Here is a 16,771-nt window from a genome sequence, read left to right on the forward strand (position 1 = left end):
CAGTGTGTGGCTCGTGGGATTACAAGAGCATTTCCTATCACAAGTCAGTTGGTCTTAAAATGATCTATTTTCCGGCGTGGACAGATCAAGATTAGCTTCGTAAAGCAGCTGGACTCAAAACACGGTCACCTTATCCAACCAACCCGTCCGCACGGTGGTGCAAAGATATGGTGGAGAGTTCTGAACCAATGAGCCGCCGTATCTCCACACCTAATGAGATCCACATTTCAAAGTTTCATAGAAGTCGCAACAAGTCAACAATGCCAACGTGTAAATCTTCTTAGACGTTTTGTTTAACAAATTGTTGATTTTATTCCCAAAATATCCCCTAGGTTGGAGCATTATTCACTAGAAACAGGTTTATATCTTATTAAACAATCTTACCTAAACATGTAAAACGCATAGAAGTACGATGCCTGTCAATCCACCGGGGGTTACTGCCGATCTGAGCCACTTCGAAGCAATTAGGGTCACACCGCTTTGCGCCTTGTCGTACCTTCTCAATGTCACATCATGAAGTGGATTCTGTTGAATTGTAAAACTCTTGCAGTAAAAATTAAGAAAATGTTTAGCTTAAAGGCAGCGGTCTAAAAGGAAAGCCAATTTTGAGCCAAAACCGGTTGCCTTCCTTACTAATGTTGCAGACGTCTGAACTAGGCGAAGCGAACTTTTGGGGTGAATGGCAAAAACTTTTACGGTGGAGCCATTCGTAGACAAATGTGTCTATATTGGGCTGCAGATAACACTGCAAATCCGTTTTCCCAAATGGCATCAGACAAATGAAAGATATGTGTGTGTGCGTGTCAAAAAAGCGCACATTCCATGGGTTTTATGATGACAATTTTTTGACCGCAGACTACACCGGGATTGGAAAATGAAAGTGGAATATTACTTTGACTTTCCCAAAATTATCAACTTGCTCTTTTTTTAATGGGAAAGGGGAGAGAGGAAGGGGAATGCGGTGTTCTTTCATATTCACATCTCACACAGAAATAGATTCATTTCAACAAGTGGCAAATTTTTAAACTGCATCCATTGCTTTGCCAATGCGCAGAATCAACAAGGTAAGTGGACTTTGTCATCAACGTTTTGAACCGGAATTTGGATGAACTAAACGTGTTTTGCGTAGAACAAGCTTCGAAACCATGTTTATGTTACCGTGAACAGCTTGATGGATTATGTAATTTTCTTTACTTTTTTTGACGGAAGGGAGGGGTTTGGAGAACCGAAATTTTGTGCACATTGTCGAGGATTAAAGCCACAAATTTCTGGCTTAAATCACACAGATACGTCCGGAATTTTGTAGATTAGTCTTTTGTATTTAAGGGATCCTCATAAGTGATGAAGTTTGACCAATTTTTCAATGTCTTTATGGAATCATTTTGGCACAAGTACCGCCTCTCATGTGATTGCACCCTACAACCATTTGGATTTTTCTCTTCCTCGGTTAGCACTACTGGCTTTTTGTCAGTAGAACGTGTTTTTTCTCCTAAATCACCATGGTAACAATGGTAGAAGCTCTGTATCGAAAAAGGAGGCGGTTTTAATCGTGGATAAGGAAACGGGGTTGAGAGAACTTTAGACTACTTCAACAAATCACATGAAGGTTACACTGCGTTTTGGTTACCTTTGCACATAATCTTTTTTGATTGGATAATCAACGAGACAGCACCATTTTAGAACACGTACTTGAGCAGATGTGAGATCACTTTTTATCTGAGAAATTAAACTATTAGCTTTTGGCTAAAAAAAAAAAAAAAACAGAAAAGAACCTCTAAATTGATTGACATTGGCCTGTTCGACATAGAGCTTGTACACACTTCATTGTCGGGTCATCACAGGGTCAGGACAAGGAAGAGCGTATCTGGGATCGTTTATGGTGAACCTGGAAGGAAGGTACATGAGAAGTCCCGCCTCTTGAGCATTTATGTCTTCTCAAGTGACCTTGATGACAGGGCCTCATCCCTGTGACACCTTGGCCAGGTATAATTAGGGGAAGCCCAAGGTGTAAGTGCTTCTCAACTGCTGAAAAGGAGGCACAAGAAGAGAGAAATTGCTAATGCCAAAGTAGAACCTCGAAATGGAAGCTTGATGCTTGATCAAATGCCACTTCCAGATCGCGGTCTATCTCATAATAATAACCACACAACACTATGCAATTTCAACAGCCCTTTTGCTCATTCACTTACCCATGTGTTTGCTCCGGTTCAAAAGTTCATCCAAGAAGGCGTCAAACCTCTGGCAAGATGCCGTGACACGCTGATAATGCCTTGTGGTTATCGACCTCTAAAGTGTAGCAATTTGCCTCCTCGCCTTGCATTGTATTGTGGAAGGGGACTCAAATGTGTGGAGACTCAACTAATCCATCTCATCTGTCGCCAAAATAGCCCCTCCAAAGTTAATTTTATTTATCAACCTCAAAAATTACATGAGAACAGCAATGGCAAAGGGGAAGAAGGGATGCGCATTTGAAGAGTACACAACAACTTTCAAAGGGGAGTTAACTTGGACAAAAGGAAAAAAAGGAAACACAAACACACATTTCAAATAATCACAGCTCGACAGATGTGTTGACTCAGGAAGTCCCCTTGTAGGGGTGATTTGTGCATGGAAGACAATGACCAAAGGAGATGCCTAATGAACAAATTACTGAAAACGAGATGAAAAGAGAACAGAAGGAGACCAACTGGGTGGGTGTTAATTGAATCAAATTTGCTCTGTTTTGAACAAGTAGTCAAGACGTTAGAAGCGACTTCGGCGATGCTTCTTTGTCTTCTCCAACTTCTCCATCGATCCACATACGGACTGAAATTTAGAGGAAAAAGGCAAATTTATTCTTAGTATTTTTTAAAAATCAAAAAGACGAAAAGACTTAACGAATCCATTGGCCAAAAGGCGATTAAAGGATGAACGATTAAGGAGAATTAAAACATCGGTCAACTGTTGTCAAATGCCAAAAAAAGCACAAGTACGATAGAAGAAAATCGACGAAACAAATTTACGGAGGAGGAGGAGGAGGGAGGAGGAGGGAGGAGGAGGGAGGAGGAGGAGGAATCAGCAGGTCATCACCAAGTCGACAGAGAGAAAGTGTTTACTAGATTTTCAAAGTTCTACTAAGGAAAATTGTAGATTTCTCGTACGGAACAGCAAGAAAATGAAACGGCACGAAGATGGAGGAGGAACTGGACAAGGTCAAAAAAATTCACCACTTATCCCAAATCCAATCATGCAGAAAGCTGAAATTTAAGGACAAATTTTAACCCATCAAAAAAAAACGAAACAGAAAACAAAACGAGGAGATAGTTGGGATCTGGACTTCTCAGTGGCGGTGAGCAGGCAAGAGCAAAATCCATCAAACTAGGTAGCTGGGAATCACTGACAGCCACTACATCGTAAAAAAGGAAGTAAAGGCGGGCATGCACAAGCACGAAATTCAACAAACTCCATTTTGATGAAAAAGAAGGAACAGAAGGCCAGTAGAATTAGCTCTGTGACTAAAATTTCCGGAAATTCTTCCCTATTAACGGACCTAAGTCATAATTTTCAAAAAAAAAAAAACAGCAGGCAAACGAAGGGAGATGGCAAGAAATCAAAAGGGATGAAACCCGAAGGCTACACTAGAACTTCGACACCACGGTTAGGAACGATGTGGAAGACAAGAGAAGCAATAAATTGACGGAGACTAGGTAAATCAAAAATTAATTTTCTCAAAATTCATCAAATCAAGCCACCAGAAATTGGTGACTTCTCCCACGAAGTATACGACCCATTAAATGACAAAGCAAGGGAGGTCCTGTGTCAGCAAAAAATACGAGGGGTGGATCGAAGTCCAAATGGTGAAAAAAGCGCCACCAAAGTACTCGAGATTGCACACTGTTATCATGTAGAAAGTATTACAGCCGGAGAAATATCTAAGCTCTAAATAAACGCGACTTCTATGATTAAAGAGAAGAAAAACTAGACAACTCGGTTCACATTTCTCAGGGAATGCTATCCATTTCAACTTGCAAATAGACTCCATAGCGAGAGCGAAAAAAAACACAAACTATATTAGAGGAAGGAGAACAAAGTAGAACGGAGGATGATGGAAAAATGCAAGGTCAGGAGGAGAACAATAATAAACCAAAAGCAACCCCGTAAACTCGGCAACATTGGGTGGAAGAGAACAGAGCAGACTTTAGCCTACGTCCATGCCTCCTCTATCCCTCCATCTGGGCTAACGGTGCACCCAAAAGTGCTGCACAGTGGAGGGCGACATGGTAGCCACCATCTGTTGTGGTGAATGACGTAGCACCGGGAGAGGTGGGAGCCGATTCCCTACCAGGAGCAGAGGAGGCTCTCTGTGAATGCTGCCTCGTCCAATGCATTTTACGCGATCGGGAGCATGAACGCAACTTCCGCCATGATGAGACCAACAGACCGGCTGACCATGTACACGTAGTGGTGACAGTGCTGATCGGGAAATTGGGCTAAAGTGAACGCAGCAACTTTGATAATGTTAATAGGGGAAGGTAATAGCTAGCAGAGGCAAGAGGCTAAAAATCGTCTAGTCGCTCAACTGAATGCACCTTCTAGCGTCGGTTTGAATGTCGGTCTCCATCTATCTGTGTATCCACTTGTCCGCCCGTAGATCCACCTTCCCGTGTTTTTGCTTGAATCTGTTTATCTCTTTGCCAGTCCATTTGGTTGGATGGCTATCCATTCACACCTCTGCATGCCAGTTTTTCCCTGTCTACTGCTCTGACGGTTTGTCCACCTATCCGCCCATTTAGTTGTCAAATGGCCTATCCTTCTGTATGCGATTGTCTGCGTGATCAATCGAGCAAAATAGTTTTTTCCTATTTGCAAGCCTAAATAAATGTAATTAATTACTAGAGCTTTATTATCAGTCATCATTCCATCTACCTGACTCTGTCTGCATAAGTCTATTTGTAAAATATAGCCGTCTGGCCATCTACCAACTTGCCCGTCCAGTTTTCCATCAAATCGTGCACCTGCTTTTCTCTCTCTTTACTTGTCTACCTATCTGTGTGCCGCTCTATCTCAGTTCATTCGAGGCTTCATTAACCAATCTACCTACCCATCTACCACCTCAATTTTTACCCATCTATCTGACTTCCCACGTAATTAACCCCCTTCTTTGACGTTCTGGCTACAAAATAACGATATAGGCGGTAAGAAAAAGGGAAGATGTTCATTTGATTCCTTGTCAATAGCATAAAAATGCTGTCATTCAAAATGGGCTTAGGAAACTTAGCTGCTGCACAAATACAGCTTTAAAAACTGCGTAGCCTACAGTATCCACCAATTATGAAATATTTGGTATTAACTGGTAGTTATGAGGGCAACAATGGGACAAACTCTTGATCTTGTTTCTCTTAATAAACAATTACAATAGCTGGGACATCCAAGCAATTCTTCAATTGCCCGATCATATCCTGAGTAATTGGATGTCACTTAATTCAAATGTCATCCATGCGCAGTAAATCACAAACGAGAAAGCAAAATTAAGGTTGTAGTGAATTTGTATTACTTAAGAGAGACCGGTAGGAAAAAAAATCAAAATATTCTGCTCTCCTTTTTTGTGACTAGATACGAAATCAGGATACCAAATTGCCAGCACCTAGAAGATGACCTAGGCACCAGATCTGAAAGAGGTTGCAGGGAGAGTAACTCACCAATTGAAAGCTTACTCGATAATTGAATTCGACAAATTTGCACAATACATTAGTGCTCGACGGATTACTAACTACCGGGTTGGGGTGATTTTGAAGGCCACAGAAAAAATTCCCTATCTTTTCCTGCCGAAGCAGTGGAGGAATCTAGCGCTTGTTTGGTCATTTCAGTAGTGTTGGAAACTAAGATAAGCGAAGCTCCCACACCACTGCTCAATAGCACGATTAAGGAGCGGTTAGCAATCCGTGTACCCAACAAGAGCGTACCAAAGAAATGCAGATGTTTTGCTTTGTTAGATATTAAAAATGGATCTTGTCTACTACTCAAGAAAAACTTAGGCATGTTAGAACCAATATCTTTCAAACATGCTTTGTTCAGCGAAGAAAAAATACACATGTTTCACATGCTACACTGCGCCACTGAAAACCATGTTAAAACTGGGTGCATCAGAATCTACCAGTTAATTGCCAACCACAAAATCAACCGAAATCACCACTAGATGATGAAATCCGTACAATAATAAACTTACATTAAATGGGGAATGCCCAAGTAGTGATTTCTTCTAAAAGAAATCTGTCTTTTAACTCTGGAGCATGCAGGAAAACCACAAAATCTTGCAACAAACCAAACCTTGTTTACATTAGTGGGTGATGTGACTGAAACACCGCAACAAAATCTACTTTACGTCAGGAAAAAAACTATTTATCACTAAAAATTGTCGTCTGTGGAAAATTCACCGCTGTAATTGGAGTGCTACTCAAATCATTTCAGTAGAGCCCCGAATACTCACATGTGAACGAGAGGGGATGTATTGCAGATTGCCATACAATACCTGGAATTCAAAAACACATCCCAACAGATTACTCCGGGATCCTGAAATTGAATCAGCAAACCATCGAATTCCACTTAACAACGATTTGAGTAGACTCACGTCAGCATAGTCCCTATTTTCCATTTCCCAGGTGACACGTTGATCATTGAATGCCTGGCGCGCGGTGGCAATATTCTCCGCCTCCGATTCCAACTGTTGTTGCATCTGTTGCACACGTTCTGCCATCTCGTGTTCACTGTCCTTCAGCCGCTTCTCGCGTTCCCGGACCTGAAGGAGGGCAGACAAGGCACTTGAATACTGCGAGTCAAGTATTGTGTTAACGAGCGAGAATTGTAACAACTTTTCCTTTGGTTGAGCTTGATGATCGTACCTGCTTTACGTGGCACTAAGTAGCTACTTAAAGCAAAATCAGTAGACATCCGTAGACTGTTCAACTGATGTTGGACAAAGTGGAAGAGCTAGTTAAGACATGCATTTACCCTGCGATCGTGACACGCGTTTGACACTAGGAGTTTGGCTTTCCTCCTTAGGTTGGATTGCGGTAATAAGAGAGTTAAAATTATACATGGTAAACAAAATTAATAACTCCATAAAAAATCCAAGGGAAGCTTGGCAATTCAGCAACAAATGACGGACATGATCAGGTCTTTGAAGATGGAAGTGAGGATATTTGTCTCCTCGACGACCTGTTCAGGGAGCAAGTTGAGTTAAAGAGGAGGCAAAGAAGTGAATTCTTCTAAGCATGCCGATATTTTGACGTTGAAGGTAAAAGTCAACATTGGGTAAGAAAAGTCACACACCTTCTCCACGTAAACCTGATTCATCTCCTCCACCAACTTGTCCAGCTTAATCTGATGTGTTTTTCGCTCAGCGTCCAGTTGGCTAAGAGGCTCACGTCCATCCTGCAGATTGAAGTGAGCCGCCTCTATGGTGTCTGTCAGACGGTTCGTCCGGTAGTTGGCATAGTGCTTTGTGTAGGTCACGTCAATTAGATCCTGCATGCAGGGAGGGTAGCCAGGGTATGAATTATCATTTAAAAACCAAGAAAGCAAATCCTGTCGTGCAATTTAGCAAGAGTGCACTCTTAAATTTAAGCAAGAAAAAGAAGCTAACTTCAACAGATATTGATGTTTAAACAATAGTGCGCTTTTAAAACTTGCCTAGACACCAATGTCCCACACTTTTCTGAGTACAATACTAACGGAAATAGGAGCAAAGCCAGGCCCGATACCATCACTTGGTCGTCCTGCAAAATCCATTCTCGCGTTTTTTTTGTTTCCCTTAGCCATTTTCAGGGTACCTCCCCTATTCCTTGTGGCTGTGTCTGCAGTAGTTGGATGTTTGAAGGGCTTCGCTTCTGTTACACTAGTAATGACACCATTCAAGCTTTTCAACCCACACAGTCGACTCCATTTGTGAGGTTCTTATAGTCCCACACCAGACGACAAAGATATTTGGGCTCTCGGGTTACGTGTCCGCTTTCTTCTCACAAATGCCGGAAGTGTGACAACACAACACTTTTTTGCGCCTATGGAGCGATTCAGCCGGGAGGTTTGGCATTTACCTTCGATTAGGGTTGGCAACTCTTTTATGCAGCAAGAACTGTCAGCGTAACGGACACTTGTTTCCGCATGGCACACTCCGTTGTTACAGGTTAAAGGTCCTACTCCACATTTCTTCTCACTGTTTCCGACGAAAACTTCTTCCAGAGTAGCACATTTTGCAATTTCTATCCCATTTATTTGTTACAGTCGTTTTTGTGAGGGCGCTATCCCTTGGGAGGGTGCAGTATAACCGAATGTCCTCACGTTTAAAAAAAATATACGAAGCTATTTTCTTCTAATTCCTTCCTAGCGGGGCAAAAGATAGCTGTGAATTACACTTTTGTCAAACCTTTTGTCCCCAGAAGCCTCGACCCTAAACTCATCCGTTCCCATTTCACCTTCATTTCCTAACCTGGAGAAATATCACAGGAGAAGGAGGACGATAATGAACCAACTTGTCACTCTCATCCTGAAGTGTGTTATTCGGTTTTCGTGCGCGTACTTTTTGTGCTACGAGGTCTTGCATTGCCTTACAGGACCAAGAATGGGACTTTCTCTTAACTGAGTGACTAGTACCTGCTGCTTCCAAAGAAGTTTTTTTCATGCACATCTTCCGGTTGCATAGACCAGTGATCCCTTGGGTGAATAGTTATGCGTGTATTGGAAGTGTGCGACGTGTAGTGAGCAGATCGTTTGACGATTATTGCAACAGCACCGCGAAAGATGTTGATACGCTGACTCTCGTCAAGGGTTTTTTTTCATCCGTTAATGCATGGCATGTGAAACCAATTTCGTTGACTTTTATCACAATTTTCCCGGTTACTATGCTGCTAAATGAATTGCTTCTTCCGAAGAGCAATCCATCTGCCTTCGAGAGATGCAGCTTACATCACTAAGGTCCAAGTTAGATGGAATAAAGCTGTGACTTGTTAATAACTCTTTTAATGGCAAGGCAGCGCTAATTCCGCCAAACAAAACTTAAAGTGTGAAGACAGAGAGCTCATTTAATACGCTAAAAGACTACATCTTGGTGCTAAATCTGACCTACTTCTCTCACTTTCCATCAGATTGTAATACAACATTAAGCTTGTAAGCATAAAATATTTGATCACCTCTTAAATATCTTTTAATAATTATGGTGTTTAGTAGATGCATGATTTAAAGGCAGGTAAAGGGGAATAAACCACCTGCATAAAATGCCGCATCAAGAGGGTCTTGAGCGCCTGAAAATCATTGTGCTCCAAGCTGTCCGTCTCCACTGTTCCCCAGGGGTACACTCGACACCTCACCTACAACAAAGACGCGGAACTATGTGCGATCCAGTCACGAAGTAATCAGTAGTCGTTGCCATGTCTACAGGAACATACTACTCAAAATGGAAGAGGAATGTTTTTTTTGCTGCAAAACCGACAAACAAGTGAGCAGATGATTTTGTTGATAAACCAGAATTAGGAAACAGTTGGTGAATTGAAGAACAAACTGATGGTCTATAGAGTATGTTATCATATACTGTTAATCTATAGCATTGGAGTGGAACCCTGTTCCTTAGCTTTTACGACTTTTCCAGTGGCTGCAGATGCAGGCACAATGCCTCATCACTGATGTCGAAAAAATTTCCGCAAGAACAAAATCAGTGACATGTCAATCTCGGCAACTGACCATTCAAAGTAAGAGGAGAGGGTTTCCTCGAATGTGACGAACCTTTAGACGAATCATCACCGAAGATCAAATTGGTAAATTCTTTGCGGAGAGTATGAGTTACATGTTACCAGCCATTGGCAACAGACTGCAACAAAACATTGTCCTGATTATTTTTGCTGAACAAGTAAATTAGAAATGACCCAATAAAGTGAATACAGCGTCAAAAAACTCGTGAAGCCAGAATTATCCAATCAGATAATCCTAGCTTTAAATAAACCAATAAGAAAAATTATCATTTTGGATATCCATAAATATTTCGAAATAGTCAAAGGTTAGATTTATTTTTTCTGTTTATGCATTAAGGAGAATCTTCTTAGTATTTTTTGAATTCCAGGATGGGTTTCACTTGTTTGCTTCCACATTTTAACCGCAGAAGATTGGGACGATGTGGGTCTTTTGCCACTAATTCAATATGACCTAGCGTGATAAGTGAATTTATCCATACGCACACCTCTTTGCACCAAAATACGATTTACCACTTTTTCTAATCAGCACTCTTTCTGTCAGTTGTCATTTAGCATCAAATATTCTGATAGTAATAAAACAACCGTCTTCCTCCTTTAAATTGGTTGTTTAAGGTAAGAGGTGGTCAGTATGTACGAGACTGGCGACTGAGGAAATGCCATTGGCCCCTGAGGAGGAAACAAACCTCAAACCCGTAGAGGCCTGATTCTCTGTGCACTTTCACAATACTCATCCAATCAAAAAATGTCCTCTTTTAACCAATCCACTCGTTCCAAGGATGTGAAGGTATAAACGCTGAACCTGTTGCAACTGGGAATTATATATTTCGATTGTTTATCCAAAAGCAATAAATTAAACGAATTTTTTTGGTTTTCCACTTCTTTAAAATAAGTCGCAGTTGAATTAAGAATAAAGTTTGAACGCAAGAGTCTCATTTTGTAAAAAGGAAGAGCATTAGAATAACAGTTTGCACTACATGCTGGGTTTAATAATGATGAGGTGCAGGATTAAAAAGGAGTGTTCAATGAAATTAATTACCAATTGAAGAGTTGCCCTTTAAAATCACACCCCAGAGATTCACATCTTGGGTTCGGGCTTTGGAAAAAAAACACCTTTTTCTTTTGAAAGTTCGGATAAAATGTCCTACGGGAAGTTAAAATAGCCAAAAACCTTCAAAGTTGAGCTATTCTTCTCGAATGTATGCATAGAAAGGCACTTTTATGGTTTGGTAAGGGGACCTTGTGACTTTCCATTTGAGGGCCAAAATTTTATCCGAAACTCTACCTACCGTGGCAGCAAACCACTGGCAAATGACTGACACTAACAAACACTCATCTGAGGGCTTTGATGTTCAAAAGCTTGGATGAAAAATAAATTAACCTCGTTTGGAGGCATGCCAAAACGTTTGAATGAACTGAATTTATACAAACTGAGGGAAATAGACACCAAGCATTAAAACGATTGATTGATAAGGCTATTAAATGCCCAGGCGATGGTAGGATTGTTTGTGCAAAAGATGCACCCGCTGTGGATATTTTTCAGTATCAGGTTAAGCCAGCAAAAACCATTTCTTTCCATAACAAAGTACTATAGTAGTGTTTTCTTTCTCAACCACCCAATTGGGCACAGCCTAGGAGTGTGCGGTTGCAAACTTTAAAAAGTTAATTTGCAATTCAAGAATGAAATGCAGCCCGGGGAAACACACAGGGAGACATGAAAAACACACAGCCAATTGAATGCATAATTGCTTGGGGCAACTTGGAACCGTGCATGTATTTCAGATGTCAAGACCAACCATTCCATGGTTCCACAGTTTGGTGGGGTGAACTAACTGACCAGTAATTGCTGTTTCTTAAGGAGCAGTTTGCCTTCTTATATGCCTTCGAGTAATTATCGAGCACCAACCCCTATTTTTTTGGTCTTTGACAAGAGTTCATTAGTAAGAAATAGGGTCGACAGCCAAACATACATACGCACACACCCAAAGCATGGTCGCCTGAGATGATGTGCTGCCTTGAAACGGTGTGATGGATAGTGAGTAGATCCTTTGAAGACAGCTGATGATATTCCCGCTCATTTTATGAACGAATAGTATCGGGAAGTGCCTCAGCATCATAAGCTGATCAGTAAGGCAAGATGCATTCTTACAACACACGCAAGAAAATCGGTGGGTAAACTGATGTCTCATCACCAAGTGTCAACGCATGGTATTGGGGTGAGGAGCCTTGAAGTAGCCTTCACAACGCCTCTCCCCTTTCACGTAGTGTAATTGTGATTGCATTGTTTTATCATTCGAGTTACAATAAGCATTACTAAGTAACCTAAATTAGTGACGAGTTGATGTTAAATTTGTTTGTTCAATTAAACATACAAGATTTGCAAAGATCGGAAATAAAAGATGCTCCTAAACGTAACAGATTTCAACCCGTTATTCGCCACCCAAATCAGGCGGTAAGTTCTAAAACCACGTCTTTAAGTAGTGCTATAATAACTTCTACAAAATCTGCAACTTTTAGACAAAAGTATACTTGATTTGTAAAGCAGACAAGTCCGACTTACATCGACCAAAGAGGAAACAGAAGAGAGCGCAATTATATCGTGCCGACAGACTAAGACACATATTTATTCTTCACGATACATAACAAAAGGCAAAATAACGTCTCTAAACGGATTTATCACGTAACATCCGTGCAATCAAAACCCACCTTAATTAGCGAAGTAGCAGATTTACATACATTAAATCTTCCAGCCAACCTTAAATCAACTGTTTACATGAGTTTTTACTAGGGACACAGGAAGTAGTTTTGTTTTGCTTCGCAGACTCCCATCACTTTGACTGAATCCCACAGATGCGCACTTTTTGGGCCTCCAAAAATTTATGCAAAATTCGAATGAAATTAAAAATGATTTATCAAACATGCAATGTTATGTGCGCTAAAATGTATTTACCACAGCGTCCCGGCGCTGCATTGTAATGCCTTCTAAAGCCTGGGGGAGGACCAATCGCCACAACTATTTCCTGCCTTGCATAAGCATTTAACGGCGTTTACTTCGACTTACTGGAACGTAGACAACTAAGAAAGATAGGAAATGGGAGCTCTTAATGCAAAAAGGCGAAACAATGAATAAATCTAGGTCACTGGATGTTTGTTATAGCCATGGTCAAAATTTTCTGCCTAAATTCATCCTATAGCATCAACATTAAGCACTTTTATAACCAAAAGGTCCATTTGTCAACTGCAAGATGGATCATTAAATGTAGTAGCGAAGACCATTTTTTGTACAAATTCCAGATCCTACAAAGATAGCAGCTTGACCACTTGATTCTTGGGTTTTGGAAAAAAGTGCATCCTAAAATTAAATCAAACTGCTCCTGAAAAAAAGAAGTAAACAATGGATTGACCCTAATGTCTGCCTCCAATTTGTGGTTCTTAGATCCACTCTTGTTGCAATGAGCTACGAAGTTTCCCTATTGTCTGAAGATGATGGCAGCCGCTGCATTATTAACGCATGCTTTCTTGAGGGGGGAACACAAATACTGACCTCAGCCAGAATAGGGTGCTTCCACAATCATGCGTGCTGTTGGCCATGGTCCCCTTTCCCACACACACGCACACACAAGGACGTTTGAAGATGGAAAGATTCAGTTGGAGTTGCTGACTGGGCGAAAAAGTGATTTCTGCCGGCTTTTCATGTCAAATTTTTCTTGGTTTTCGTCACGGAAAACCAATCATAAATGAGGAGTTACTTAATGTCAGAAATTGTCCGAACCAAATGAGAAGGTCATCTCCATTCCGCAAGTTATTTATTTCAGTAATAAGGGTATGCTTCTAATTCATTAGGAAGGCCTAGATGTGGAGAGATTAACATGGTTAATGTCGGAGAAAAATCGACTCGTTCCTTAATTCTGTCCCCATAAAAAGACAACAAAAGGAAAACTGAAACACTTCATCCTGGTAATCGAAACCACTTATGCATGATAGTCAGGTAGAAATAGTTTGACATCTAGTGAATGGTGAATAGGAGTTGCCCATTATTGCTTAAAGAAAGAAAAAATGCAGATTACTGACCCATTGTTAGGGCTTTTCCGCAATAACGATCAATAATAGATGGGTTTCTGACACTTCCAAGGGAGATGCGAGGAAACAATGTACATTACCGATGGTAGGGGTTCTGCACAGAAGCGTCGATCACCTTCAAAAGTGTCCTGACTGATTGGAAATCATGACATTTATTCTACTAGAAGATAAAATTTCATAAGGCTTTCATTATACCCCATCGATGACTCCATGGATTTGGGGAAATAACCAGAAGCTGACGCTCGCATGTTTTCAGAAATTATTTCTAAGTAGTTTTTTAGTGTTCATAATACGAAATACACTATCACATTTATATTTTCTGAAAAAAAAGCAAATTATAGAATTTGCAGTTATTCCCCAGCAGGTAGCGATGACTTTGACAGAGATGAGTTGACAGGAAACAATTGTCTATGAAGCAAGAACATTCATCTAAAGGATAATGAATAATGACTAGTAAAATAAGAGTACAAAATTCTGAGGGGAAATAATCGCTATTTCAAGCAGTCTCTGTTTTATGTAGCAGATTCTAATACCTTCAATGTCAGCTCCACATTTTATGTGGCACCTCCCGATCCGCCTGAACTCACTTGTCACGCATAGGTGACGCGTTTATTTAGCAAGGTCTAGAACTGAAGTATCAGGGAGAAAGCAAAATAAATCTCGGTCATAGTCGTGATCCGCTTCTAAAATCTACCACGTATTTATCTTTATGTGACATAATGGTGGATCTTAAAAACAATTTTTTGCCTCTGAGATCAAACAACTTGGATCTAGCCACTTCATTCCCTACCTTACTTTCATTTCTCACATGTCCGCTCCATCTGGCTTGAGGTCGACCAATCGTCAAAGCGTGACTATCACCTGCAGTGATTCCAGAGAAGTGGAGAGGAGAAAGATGAGATATATAAAAGTGCAACATGGAATCGTTTCAAAGGTCAGCTTTGAGTAGGAATGAGATCATGAACAATAACATAGGGTAATTCATTCCCACCATAGTATCTTATGGACTAGGTGTAAGCCCTAGTTATTCGGTCTTCAGCAAGTGCACGATTGTCAGCAAACAAGATACACTTGTCTGTTCAGCAAACTTGGCAACAGTAAGGTAATTCCTCATCACAAGTCAAACAGCCCATCGGTAGATGAACAAAACAGGCTACGGTGAACGGTACGTGATTGAAGCGGAGAACAAGTTATTAACAAGCTATGCAGCTTACTGCCTGTCGTCTATCACCTCATGACATTTGCACGTGAGACTCGAATCCTCAACTCCCACGGCATTTCCAGTTGGCGTAGGTGCAACTAATTTTCCTCCCTCCCTCACCTTCTTGCATACATAAAGAAAGGCTTTTTGAGTGTGGGCTTTTTTTATTCTTCAGACTTTACAGAACATTTTTCGGTATTTTTGGCTTTGTTTAGTTGATTTTTACCACGTCGTTTTGAAATTGGTTACATTAAATAAGATTGCATCACTTTTACAAAATCACGTCCAAAAAACGCGTCTCCGATTTGAGGTGTTAGGTAATTTTCCACAAAGCTTACCCTTGCGGTGTCATGCCGTCTGCATCAATTAACAAAATTCAAAATTCTTGTAATGTTGTGGACGAAGGAATAATGCACTCAGTAATCCAGTTCAAGAGTTGGAAGAAGCTGTCTGTGCTGAGTAAGTCCAACACCAAGATGAGGTATTTCCTCATATCTAAGTAAATCGGCTCCGCCACTACGTTTACCATTTTCGCAGGCGCCAGATGGGGGAAACCATTTGCGCACTTTACTACTAAACTTTCCAGAGATGTTTACTTCGAAATTATTTGGAAAATATTTTCATAAGATTACAAGCACTGAAAAAAGGCTCATGAATTGGGTCCGCGGGAGAAAGGTAATGTAATCAAATGTCATCACAATATGACGTTATTTGCCCAAATATAGGTGCATTCGGCCAAGGAAAGTGAAAACACAATTAATTCGACACATATGCCAAACGCCAAATCGGTTTTAAGTAAATCAAAGAAAGTGGAAAGAATTTCACAAATCATTCGAACAAAAATGCTTTCGAAGGGGGTACTTTAAACTGGCAATTCGCCCGTTAATTTTTTACGAAATTCGGCTTTCGGCAACACTATGATAGTATAAAAAATAAATGTAGGCCAGTACTTAACAATTTCACACAAAATTGCTCCAAATTAAAAATGCCAATTTAGACATCAAATTTTTAAAACAAAAAAACGAGAAGTATGCAGACTTGCTTCCACATAAATACTCAACAAGTAACCCTAATGTTCATAATATTACATCCCGACAAAAAATCGCATTTAGCAAGCCAATTTAAGAATCCGTGTTTGACAGTTTTTTTGTAGGAAACATCAATTATTTTTATCACACAGACTACACGTCCACAATCAACTTTTAATCACAACAAACTGGGTCAAATCGGACCACATTTTTGTGCAGCTTTCATCCAGTAGAGCGGCATCTAGTTGATATAAACCTCTTGGCCCTAGCTAATGACAACTGTCATCACGAGTTGTCACATTCAATTAGCTGAGTCATAAATAATTGTGACGATCAATAGGCTGATAATTTATCAGCTACGGGAAAGTGAAATCTACTTGTGTACTTGTTGGCAATCTACTGCACTGGATAGAAATATCTACCTTCATAAACTCGTCGGAATAAACTGATAGTTATTAACAAAGTAAACAAATATGCTCCTATAATGCAAAAAGTCCATTTACATAACTTTATCGGTTGAAATAACCACCATTTGCACACGTTTTAAAGCTAAACCCATACAGGGTTTCCTGTCTCCGTGAGAGGAAAAAAACCTGGCTCTAGTCCAATCCACTTCTACCTCATGTTTAATTGCCAACTGCCTTATCAAAGCCCCAGAAAAGTGATAATTGCCAACTAAATAAATAGTCCCAGAAGAATGGACAGGGTCATACACCTCCCCGTCCCATTCTAAGGCCAGGTAGGAT

At 40.5% G+C, this 16,771-nt stretch overlaps 1 protein-coding gene across 1 annotated transcript; it reads right to left on the reverse strand. All coding sequences in view use genetic code 11, as the record gives it.

Annotated features, from left to right (window-relative positions):
- Positions 1–4,199: 4,199 nt before the first annotated feature.
- On the reverse strand, positions 4,200–9,768 carry EGR_04925 (Septin-7; the record flags this gene model as incomplete). Its single annotated transcript, XM_024494174.1, has 5 exons — positions 4,200–4,469; positions 6,608–6,775; positions 7,309–7,503; positions 9,240–9,341; positions 9,754–9,768. The coding sequence occupies 5 exons, from the start codon at positions 9,766–9,768 to the stop codon at positions 4,200–4,202; spliced, it is 750 nt and encodes a 249-aa protein (XP_024351411.1).
- Between the last annotated feature and the right edge of the window lie 7,003 nt (positions 9,769–16,771).

The sequence above is a fragment of the Echinococcus granulosus genome (assembly GCF_000524195.1).
Source record: "Echinococcus granulosus chromosome Unknown EG_S00033, whole genome shotgun sequence".
In the NCBI taxonomy this organism is placed as follows: domain Eukaryota; kingdom Metazoa; phylum Platyhelminthes; class Cestoda; order Cyclophyllidea; family Taeniidae; genus Echinococcus; species Echinococcus granulosus.